A 12,349-nucleotide genomic window follows, 5' to 3' on the forward strand; every position below is an offset into this window, starting at 1 on the left:
AGTCAATCTAAGTCTGAAAAATCAGCTATTGAAAAGCTTGCAGAGCACACTTCTACTCGGATACACGTGGGGTCATCTTGAGTCAGAATTGGCTTGTTTGCTTACATAAAACAAAGCATACTAGGCCAATTTCCATGTAAAATCAACACACGCATTGATAATAGTAGTGAACATTTTTGGACTAGTCCTTATATGGCAGGGATGTTCTGCATTATCAAATCCATTCTTGTTTTAACCCCATGTGGGAGGTAGTGTTATTTTCCCACTTACCAATAAGGAAACCAAGGGTGTGGGAATTTTAGTAACTTTTTTTTGAAGTGGTTTGACTGGTAAACAGTAAAGCCAGGAGGCCATTTGACTCCACTGTCTAATGACAGTACAGAGTTCTTGAATGCCAAAAGTCCCAAGATGCAAATCAATAGTGAGCACCAGGTGGTGACTGATGGTGTTTGATTACTAACACTTAATGTGCAAGTGTTGGACTGAGATTGCACACAGTCGGTTTTCTTAGGGAGCCCTTAGAGAAAGGCGCGCTCCTCCAGGAGTAACGGGAGACCTCATTCTGCAGGGGCTGAGGGTCAGCCGAATGCAGCCACTTGGACCCCTTTCTGGCTTTGTCTGATGGCTGGAAGATGGTGGAAACTGTGATATTTATTTATGGTTCTATAGAATGTTTATGATTATTTATGATATTTTAAAATAGATGGCTCTGTCTGGAAATTTATGGTGGGTTCGTGGGCTTTTAATCACAGAGATGGCCTTAAAAATCATTCCAGTCTGTCATTAGAGAACAAATAGATGGTGGGTGCCATGTCAACTTTCAAGTAGGAGTGGCTGGTAACACCTGGGGAACAAAACAAATAGGATTAGGTAATTTACAAAAGTGCTTCATTTTTCAAAGCCTTCTCCATTTCCTCGCTTCTTCATGCGATCTTGATATATAATGTTTGTCCTAATTAGAAGAAGCAGGTCATGACTGCAAAGGCAAACAGAGCCATTATTCTTAGAGACATGTTCTAACCCTCCTGTCTGAGGTCAGGCTGCAGGTATAAGGGTTGCATAGGGAGAGGGGACGTTTTTTGCTTTAAACTGCTGCTGAGCAAACATTTTCTTCTCCCCAGTGCAGTCAGTTTCCAGTGAAATTCACTCATGTGTATGTGAGGAATACACATAAAACTCAGCTCCTAAATACACAGGTGGCCCTGCTCAGGCTGAAATGCTTTAAGCCCCTTTGATCACAGCATCATGCACATCATATCTGCTTTCCAGAACTATCTGCTACCCAGAACTATCAGCTTCAACCAGAGAAGGGTGAGGTTTCCTTTCAATTGCCTTTTGAAAACGTGAAGTCATTGATGCATTCCAAAGTTTGTAATAGGCATGTGAAATACTGTTTGCTATACGACATGGAATTATTTGCACAAATCATTTTCTTAGTTTCTCAGCACTCAGCTCCCAAATGAAACTGAAAAAACCATAGTGACAGTAACTACGTAGCACATGAGTTCCATGATCTTGGGTAATTTACTTAGCCTATCTGAGCGTGTACTTTTTGTGATTCATAGATGAAATGGACTCTACTTTTCAGATGCTTACAAACTAATGCAAGTGGGTGTTAACAAATATCTAATATATGAGATAGGAAGACAAATTTCACCATAGGCAAAGTGCTATTGTGGTTATTAAGTGTCATTGAGTCAGTTCTGACTTATAGCGACCCTGTATAAGGTTTGAACCGGCTCATGGGTTTGAATCTTCAACCTGTGGTTAGCAGTCCAGTGCTTATCCTCAGCGCCACACCAGGACTATTTCTAGAAGAGTGAAATAATGAAATTTCTGCCAAAATATGTATTTTGAGTCTGGAAGTATGCTAGGGGAGTTCCCTTTTTGCTCTTTTAGCTTCGAGCTGATAGATTGAGGCTCACCCACATTAATCTGCTATAGTTAAGGTCAACTGATTTAATCAAATGTAACAACTCCATAACAGCAACTAGACTAATTTTTGGTCAAACAACACGCTGTAGTGCCTGTCGTTAAATGTTGTTGAGTCGGAACTGACTCAGAACCCTGTATTGGGTTTCTGAGGAGCAGCTTGTGGGTTTAAACTGCTGACCTTGTGGTTAGCAGTCCAGCGCTTATCCTACAGTGCCACATCAGGTCTCCCTAGCCAAGTGGAAATTAAAAATAAAATTAGCCATCAGAGAGAGAATGGTCTGAGTAAAAACACAGATGTTAAAACACCAGCAAGTGTGAGCAACAGTTTTGAAAGTATGAGGAAGGCAGCAAGGAAATCAGGGAACAGGGAAAAGATGGTGGAGAAATTTGCTCACTGGATAAGGAATTGCAGAAATGTTTTCATAAATAATCCTTTGTTAAGTGAGGTTGTAACTCATCCAATGTCACATGGCTAACCATTGGCAGTAGGGTGGATTCGAGCCCCAGTCCCAGGGTTCTCAGTCCAGCTGGTGTTCTGCTCCTTTGCTCACTACAGATGAAAAGAGGTATTTTACTTTTGGTCAAGTCTGTTAAAGATATGCTGAGGAGTGCCTTTTGAGAGGTGAATGGCAGTGTGATCCTGAGGGTTTACCCGTAGAAATCTATCAGTGTTAAGTTTAACTATGACTTGTTAGGTGTGGCCCTGTGGGTTAATGCACTGAACTGCAAAGTCAGTTTGAACACAAAGTCAGCTGTTCAAGCTCAACAGTTACTCCTCAGAAATCCTATACAGGGTCGCAATGGGTTGGAACCGACTCAATGGCACTTAACAACAAGTCTTCCCTCACCCATTAGGATATTGTTTTGGGCTAGGTCTGAATCAATAAGGTCTTGGTAACGGGCACGTGGCTAGTGACAAGGGTGTATGTACGTGCGTATATGCATGGTATCTCAATACCAAAGCCAAATTATGAATCACCTTTGGACTTTCATTCAGGTAGTTTGACATGGGCAAAATGCCACCACAAAAAGAGTTTTGCTTTGCCTTAAAGTGTGTTTACTTCTAAGCTTAGCTGCAGCTTAGGAAACGGAGTATTTTATTGACTAGGAAAGTCTTTCCTTGAAGTTGGCTGTATGAGGGCTTAGCTGAGAGACAGAGGCAAAGAATTACTAGCACTCAAACACTGGAAGGGATCTTAGACATCATCTGCCAAAGAACTTTCCATTACGGTACACTGCTTCCTGAAATAGGCAAATACCCACATTTCAGGGCTAGGCTAGGTCAGCAAATAAATCATTGAGAACTTAGTATTTGCCAGATGGTACTGATGTGAAAATAAAATGAGGCAATACTAATCAAGTGCCTAGCATAGTGAGGGTAGCCAGTTAGTAAATGGTAGCTGATGGAATGTGGCACAGCGCTTTGTAGACCTTGGAACCCAGAATAGAACTATGTTCAGAGGAGTGTGATCAGTTTCCCTGGATTTCAGCTCTGCAATATCCCTTCTCTCTCAAAGTTTATGCTTCCACTTGATACTATCATCCTGATTTTACCAAGCTACCACTCAGGAAAACAACTGGGATTGTGTTGTTAGTTTTGTTAGCTGTCATTGAGCCGGTTCTGACTCATCGTGACTTTATGTATAAAGGAATGAAGCGCTACCTGTTCAGCACCATCCTTGTAATTGTTTCTGTTTGAGCCATTGTTGCAGCCACTGAGTCAACCTATCTCATTGACGGATTTTTTTTCACCGACCCTCTACTTTACCAAGCATGATGCCCTTCTCCAAGGACTGGTCCCTCCTGATGACGTGTCCTAAATAAGAGAGATGAAGGTGCATTCTGGTGTACTTCATTCAATACAGAATTGTTTGTTCTTCTGAAATTCCATGGTGCATTCAATATTCTTCATCAACACCATAATTCAAATGCATCAATTCTTCATTGGACTTTCCTATTAATTGTCAAGTTTTCATATGCATATAAGGTGATTGAAAATACCATGACTTGGGTCAGGCACACCTTAGTTCTTAAAGTGACATCTTTGCTTTTAAGCACGTTAAAAAGTTATTTGCAGCAGATTTGCCCAATTCGAAATGTCTTTGATTTCTTGACTGCTGCCTTCCTGGGTGTTGATTGTGGATCCAAGTAAAACAAAATCCTTGTTGGCCCAGTTGTGAGAATTCTTGTTTTCTTTATGTTGAGGTAGAATCCATACCAAAGTCTGTAAGTGTTTCAAGTTTTCTTCCATTTCAGTAAACAATATTTTGTCATCTGCATATCACAGGTTGTTAATGTGTTAATGAGTCTTCCTCCAATCCTGATGCTACATTGTTCTTCACAAATTCCACTTTCTCAGATTATTTTCTCAGCATACAGATTGAATACGTATGGCAAAAGGATACAGCCCTACTCATACCTTCCCTGGTTTTAAACCCAGCAGATTCCTTTGTTCTGTTCAGTGGATTGCTTCTTGCTCTATGTAGTTTTCAAAGACCAGGCAAATTGTAGAATGACATCAAGGACATCAAACATTGAGAAAACAACAAATCATTATGAAGACAGGAAAGAGAAGACCAAAATGGATACAGAAGAGATCTGAAACATGCTCTTAAATATAAAGTAGCTAAAGCAAGTGGAAGATGCCGCAAAAGATTTGAACAGAAGATTTCAAAGAGTGGCATGAGAAAACAAAGTAAAGTATTATAATAAAAGGTACAAAGACCCAGAGTTAGAAAATTAAAAGGGAATAATACACTTGGCATTTCTCAAACTGAAAGAACTCAGGTTTTGAGTTGCAACATTGAAGGATTCTATGGGTCAAATTTAATGATGCAGGAAGCATCAAAGGAAGATGGAAGGAATAAACAAAGTCACTGTACCAAAAATAATTGGTCTTTATATGACTATTCTAAGTAGCATATGATGAAGAATCCAAGAGCTTAAAAGAAGTCCAAGCTGCATTTAAGGTATTGGCAAAAAACCAAGGCTACAGAAATTGACAGAATATAAATTGAAATGTTTCAACAGCTGATGGAGTGCTGGAGTCTCTCACTTGTCTATGTCAAGAAATTTGGAAGGCAGATACATAGCAAACTGATTGGAAGTGATCCATACTTGTACCCATTCCAAAGAAAGGTGACCCGATAGAATGCAGAAATGACTAAACAATATCATTAATAAAACATATAAGTATAATTTTGTTGAAGATCATTTAAAAATGGTTGTAGAAGTATATTGACAAGGAATTGCAAAAAGTTCAAGTTGGATTTAGAAGAAGATGTGGAACTAGGGATATCATTGCTGATGCATCCATCAGATGGATCTTGACTGCAAGTAGAGAATACCAGGAAGATGTTTACTTGTGCTTTATTGACTATACAAAGGCATTCAACTTCGTGGATCGAAGCTATGGGCAATATTAATACAAATGGTGCGGTAGTTAAGGTTGTGTGTCAACTTGACCGGGCCAGGATTCTCAGTGGTTAGGCAGTTGAGATGTACTTTTCCCCATAATGAGACCTAATATAATACAATGAACTCTATGATGAGTTCTGCTATGAGCAGGCAATCAATTTAAAGGATATTTCCTTGGGAGTGTAGCCTGCTTCCAATATATTAGACACATAGGCAGAACTTGTTTGCTTTTCTGCTGGATCTGGATCTTTCATGTGGCTCATCCTCCAACCTCCAGCCCTTTAGAGTAAAGCCAGTGACCTGCTCTATTACCTGCCAATCCTGGTAGCCATCAGCATTCTTCCTGTCTGTTTGCCAGATCTACTTTTATGCTGGATTTGCCTGCCTGCTAGGCCTGCTGCCTGTTGAACCTGCCAGCTTGCTTATCTTGGTTCATCTGACCTTGACTTGGGATTCTCCCACTTGGACAACTGTGCGAGCCATTTCTTTGATATAAACTTTTCTTTGTTGTTGTTGTTAGGTACCATGGAGTAGGTACTGACTCATAGCAACCTTTTATACAACAAAACTAAAAACTGCCTGGTCTCTTTCCATAGATGTAGTCAATTTGATTTCTGTGTATTCCGTCTGTTGAGGTCCATGTGCATAATCATCTTTTATATTGTTTAAAAAAGTATTTGCAATGAAGAAGCCATTGGTCTTGCAAAATTATATCATTCGATCTCCAAGTTAGCATAGTTTCTATCACCAAGGCCATATTTTCCAACTATTGGTCCTCCCTCTTTGTTTCCAACCTTTGCATTCCAATCACCAGTAATTATCAATACAGCTTGATTGCATGTCTGATCAATTTCAGTCTGAAGAAGTTGGTAGAATTCTTCAATTTCATCCTCACTGGCTTTAGTAGTTGGTATGTAAATTTGAATAATAGTGGTATTAACTGGTCTTTCTTATAGGCATATGGATATTCTTATAGACAGTGTTGTACTTCAAGATAGATCTTGAGATGTTCTTTTTGATGATGAATGCGATGGCATTCCTCTTCAATTTGTCATTCCCCTCATAGTAAACCATGTGATTGTCAGATTCAAAATGGCCAATGTCAGTCCATTTCAGCTCACTAGTGCCTAGGATATTGATGTTTATGCACTACATTTTATTTTTGACAACTCCAATTTTTCCAAATTCATACTTCATACATTCCATGTTTCAATTATTAATTGGTGTTTATAGCTGTTTCGGAGTCCTGGTGTGGTGCTGTGGGTTAATGCGTCAGACTTCAAAGCCGTTTGAACTGCAAGGTCAGTGGTTCAAGCTCACCAGATGCTCCTTGGAAACCCTATACAGGGTCTATATGGGTAGGAATCGACTTGACAGCACTTGACAACAACATAGCTGTTTCACATAACAACAACATAACTATTTCTACTCTTTTTGAGTTGTGCCCCATCAGCAAATGAAGGTCCTAAAAGCTTTACTTCATTTGTGTCATGATGTTCAACTCTACTTTGAGGAGGCAGCTCTTCCCCAGTCGTATTCTGAATGCCTTCCAACCTGACGGACTCATCTTCTGGCACTATATCTGACAATATTCTGGTACACTTCATCATGTTTCAATATTCAATCAATATTCTGATGCTATCTGACAGTGTTCCACTGCTATTTATAAGGTTTTCAGTGACTAAATATTCAGAAGTAGGCAGTCTCTCTTTTTACCTAGTCTATCTTAGTCTGAAAGCTCAGTGGAAACCTGTCCATCATGGGCAACCCTGCTAGTATTTAAAATACTGGTGGCATACTTTCTAAAATCACAGCAATATGCAAGATACCACAGGACTGTAAACTGACAGATGAATGGTGGAAACTTCTCATGTATGCATATATAAGCTTCACTGGTTTTGTTTCTCTAGAGAACCCAGTCTAAGACAAATGGGTATTCCAGAACACTTTATTGTGTCCATGTGAAACCTATATATAGACCAAGAGGCATTTGTTTCTGATTTAAAATCAGGAACGGTGTGCATCAGGGTTGTGTCCTTTCACCATACTTACTCAATCTGTATGCTGAGAAACTGGATTATATGAAGAAGAACGTGGCATCAGGATTGAAGGAAGACTCACTAATATCCTTTGATATGCAGATGATGCTACCTTGCTTGCTCATAGTGAAGAGGGCTTGAAATACTTGCTGATGAAGATCAAAGACTACACCCTTCAGTATGGGTTGCATACTGAATGTAATGAAAATGAAAATTGTCATAAGTGAACCAATAAATAACATCATGATAAATGGAGAAAGTAGAAGTCAAAGACTTCATTGTGCTTGGGACCAAGGTCATGAAAGTAGCAATCAAGAAATCAAACGATTGATTGTTTTGGGTGAATCTGCTGCAAAAGACCCCTTGAAAATGTTAAATTGCAAAGACATCATTTTGAAGATAAGATGTGCCTGAACAAAGCCATGGTATTTTCAATTGCCTCAAATACACATGAAAGTTGCACAATGACTAAGGGAGACCGGAAAAAAAACATAGATGCACTAGAATTCTGCTGTTGGAGAAGAATACTGAAAATACTAGGACCTGAAATCTGTCGTCTTGTAAGAAGTACAGCCAGAGTGGTTGCTTGGAAGTGAGGATGGTAAGACTTCTCTGGTGCTTTGGACATGTTATCAGAAGGTTTCGGTCCCTTTAGAACGACATCATGTTTGTTAAAAATAGAGGGAAAAAGAGGAAGACCCCCAATGAGATGGATTGACACTATGGCAGCAACAATGGGCTGAAACATAACAACAATTCTGAGGATACCCCGCCACGTTGCACACTATAAAGGCAAGACGGGCTGCATGCTCTCGGTCCAAGCTCTGTCTGGTGCTTCGGTTCCATTCCTTCTATTTCTACGTTTGGTCTTTAGATTACCTACTCCGCCGCCCCCTCCCAACGCCAAAATGGTGAAGGAGATCGAAGGCAAGGAAGATTTTCATGCTGCCTTGAGCAGTGCTGGAGATAAGCTTGTAGTCGTTGACTTCTCAGCCACATGGTGTGGGCCTTGCAAAATGATCAAACCTTTCTATCATTCCCTCTCTGAAAAGTTTGGCAATATGGTGTTCCTTGAAGTTGATGTGGATGACTGTCAGGATGTTGCTTCAGAGTGTGAAGTCAAATGCATGATAACATTTCAGTTTTATAAAAAGAGGGAAAAGGTTGGTGAATTTTCTGGTGTTAATAAGGAAAAACTTGAAGCTATCATTAATGAATTATGTTAATGATGTTTTCTGAAAACAACCAGCCATCAGCTGTTTATAAAACTTTTTTTATTTACAAGAAAGAAAAATCAAGTATGAAGACTATATGCCCGACTTCCATCTGATTATAAATGACAATAAAATATTAATTCTACCCTTTAAAAAAAAACACAAACAAACAATTGTGAGGATGGCACTGGTTTTTTCTGTTGTTCAGAGTCACTGTGAGTTAGAACCAACTCAACGGCACCCAATAGCAGCAACGACCAATAACCTGGAGTGCAAGATTTAAAAAAGAGTCTGGGAATTGGTGGTGGGCTGCCTGGGGTGTGGGGAGTGGGCCAGGGAGTGGGTGACATGGTCTGCCAGGGTGGGCTGTCACACTGACCGCCAGTCTCAGCCAAACACACTGGTGAGGTGTATTTCTGACCTGGTTCTAAAACTGTTGTGATATAACTTAGGACAAATCCATCATCCACCTGAGCCTCAGTTTTCTCATCTGTGAATGAATAATAGCAATAATTCTTCTGCCTGGCCTGCCTCTGAGGGGTTGTAGTGAGAATCACATGAGAGGAAATGTGTGACATCCTTACCACATGCTGATGATTACCTCTATGTATCTAAGTCAAGACGCCCTTTGAATAATACACATCGAATTCTTTCACTTTTGTTGCTTTAAACCATCTAATTGCTCTGTCATGTTTAAAATAAAGCCCAGACTCATTAATATAGCTTAAAAGACTCTGTAGGATCGGGTTCCAACATTCGTTTTCAGCTTCAGAGCTCACAACATGCCTTACCTTCTCCAAGTACCCTTCTCTGACTGTACTAGCCCACACTTGATAGCTCATTCTCTGGGCCTATTAGTTTACCACTTGATTGTATATTGACTCAAATAATTCTTTGATCATGGGAAGGTCTAATCTCCTCGAGTGAAATTTATTCAAGCATAAAAAATAAAAGCAGAACACTCTCTAGTTGAAGTGGGAATCTCCCACCTACTCAATTCTTATTTTAGTTTTCCTCTTTATTTCTTCCACTGACTTTCTCTCCACAACTGGCTTTATGGAGCACTACATGAAAACCTATATATGGACTTCAGCGACAATATATCAGAAGTACACATACACACATTATCTTTCTCTCTGATGACATTAACATTATAGTAAGTGAAAAATTAAAAAGAATAAACTTACATCAACTAAAAGAACTAAGTCTATGTGGGAGTTGTAATGCTACAATGCTTGCTATCTTTTGTTGTTGTTGTTGTTAAGTGCCATCGATTCAATTCCAACCCAGAGCGACCCTATAGAGGATTTCCAAGGAGCAGCTGATAAGCTTGAACGACCGACCTTGCAGTTCAATCAACTTTGCAGTCTGATGCATTAGCCCACAGCACCACACCAGGACTCTTATCTTTTAACAAGGCAGAAACCATACAGAGAAAGAGTGGTCTAATAAAACAGAGAAGGAACCTGCAGAATAGGAATGAGCATTTGGACTTTTGAAACAGAACACACAATATCCAACAGAAGAATCATAGAGATACTCTGTGCGGGGAGGTTCCAAGTAGATCAGTGGGTGGGAGTAAGAAGGAGGGCTGAAAACATGACATTTGGAAGACTCACAGAACTTCCTTCATAAAGAACAGCCTTTATCCTCAAGCTGAGTCTTTGAACATACTCTTTGGGAGAGAAGTATCGGAACTAGTTTGGAGGTTGCTGCACCAGAATAAAGTTCTACTCATTGTGGAATGTAGGGATCTCTTCATGTAATGACTAGTTCTTCACCTGTTCACTAGAAGCAAAGCCTGCCAGTTGATAAGGTCAACACTTAGTGATAGATATACTGGTCTAGTTTTCTACGGTGTCCTTCTTGAAGAATATCATAAGCCAAAAGACATCTGAGGATTATCTGTACAGCTGAACAGAGCCTATAACATAAAAGAGAGTAGCCTATAGCATAAAAGAGAATGATTAAAGCCCTTCTCCATTTGACAGGCAGCCACAGCTTCTCTTGCAGTACCAGTCGCATCCCTGAGACAGGATGATGATGGTTGGAGTCAATGGATTTGGCTATATTGGGAGACTGGTCACCAGGGCTGTTGTTAACTCTGGCAAAGAGGAGGTTGTTGCCATCACTGACCCCTGCATTGACCTCAACTACATGGTCTACATGTTCCAGTATGATTCCACCCATGGCAAGTTCAATGGCACTGTCAGGGCTGAGGCCAGGAAGCTTATCATCAGTGGGAAGCCCATCTCTATGTTCTAGGAGCGAGATCCTGCCAACATCAAGTGGGGTGATGCTGGTGCTCAGTATGTTATAGAGTCCACCAGTGGCTTCACAACCTTGGGGAAGGCTGGGGCTCACTTGAATGACAGTGCCTAATCATCTCTGCCCCCTCTGCTGATGCCCCCATGTTTGTGATGGGCATGAACCACGAGAAGTATGACAACACCCTCAAGATTGTCAGCAATGCCTCCTGCACTACCAACTGTTTGACCCCCCTGGCCAAGGTCATCCATGACAACTTTGACTTCATGGAAGGACTCATGACCACAGTCCATGCCACCACTGCCATCCAGAAGATGGCCCCTCTGGGAAACTGTGGCATGATGAGCACAGGACTGCCCAGAATATCATCCCTGCATCTACTAGTGGTGCCAAGGATGTGGGCAAGGTCATCCCTGAACTGAATGGGAAACTCACTGGCATGGCCTTCCGTGTCCCCACTCTTAACGTGTCTGTCATGGACCTGCCCTGCCGTCTGAAGAATGCTGCCAAATACGATGACATCAAGAAGGTGGTGAAGCAGGTATCAGATGGACCCCTAAAAGGCATCCTGGGTTACACAGAAGACCAGATCATCTCCTGTGACTTTAACAGTGACACCCACTCTTTCACCTTTAATGCTGGGGCTGGCATTACCCTCAATGACCACTTTGTCAAGCTCATTTCCTGGTATGACAATGAATTCAGCTATGGCAACAGGGTGGTGGATCTTATGGTCCACATGGCCTCCAAAGAATAAGAGCCCCTTGGACCACCAGCCCCAGCAACAGCATTAGAGGAAGAGAGAGGCCCTTAGCTGCTGGGAGTTCTTACCCCAACTCTACCCCCCCATACACACTGAGAAGCTCCCATCCTCAGTTTTCATCCAGACCCCCTGGAGAAGGGAAGGGGCTTAGAGAGCCCAGTCTTGTCATGTACCATCAATAAAGTACACTATCCCGCCAAAAAGAAAAAAGAAAAAAAGAGAGAGAATGATTAAAGTAAACAAAAATGAGCCTGGGAGATGTGGAAGTAATTCAGGTGATAAAGTAGAATACAAACACACACACACACACACACACACACAAATTAAATGATGACAGAATTTCTTTATGAACTTTTGCAAGGCCCCTCATCTATAGCTTTCTCAGAGGCATTTGTAAACATGTTGCATACATACAGTAGAAAAGAATGCTATAAGAGTGAAAAGGGGGATAAAAGAAGAAACATCTTGGGAAATACAAAAGACAATTGCTCCATCCAGCTGTTAAGAAGTGAGGAGATATGCACAAGAACACCCACACTTGCAGATAATACCCACTTGACTTGGCTAATGGGCTAGACTGCAAAGTTGGTTTGAACTACCAGGTCGGCAGTTCAAGCTCACCAGGTGCTCCTCAGAAACCCCACACAGGGTTGCTATGGGTTGGAACCGACTCGATGGTACTTAACAACAACAGCAACTTAGCAACAATAACA

At 40.9% G+C, this 12,349-nt stretch overlaps 1 protein-coding gene and 1 pseudogene across 1 annotated transcript; both read left to right on the top strand.

Moving 5' to 3' along the window:
* Positions 1-8,299: 8,299 nt before the first annotated feature.
* Positions 8,300-8,617, top strand: LOC102827514 (thioredoxin-like). The gene has a single exon (XM_006863001.1). The coding sequence runs from the start codon at positions 8,300-8,302 to the stop codon at positions 8,615-8,617; it is 318 nt and encodes a 105-aa protein (XP_006863063.1).
* Positions 8,618-10,642: 2,025 nt separating this feature from the next.
* LOC102827889 lies at positions 10,643-11,630 on the top strand (annotated as a pseudogene).
* The last annotated feature ends 719 nt before the right edge of the window (positions 11,631-12,349 follow it).

The sequence above is a fragment of the Chrysochloris asiatica genome, unplaced genomic scaffold (genome assembly GCF_000296735.1).
Source record: "Chrysochloris asiatica unplaced genomic scaffold, ChrAsi1.0 scaffold00052, whole genome shotgun sequence".
Taxonomy (NCBI): domain Eukaryota; kingdom Metazoa; phylum Chordata; class Mammalia; order Afrosoricida; family Chrysochloridae; genus Chrysochloris; species Chrysochloris asiatica.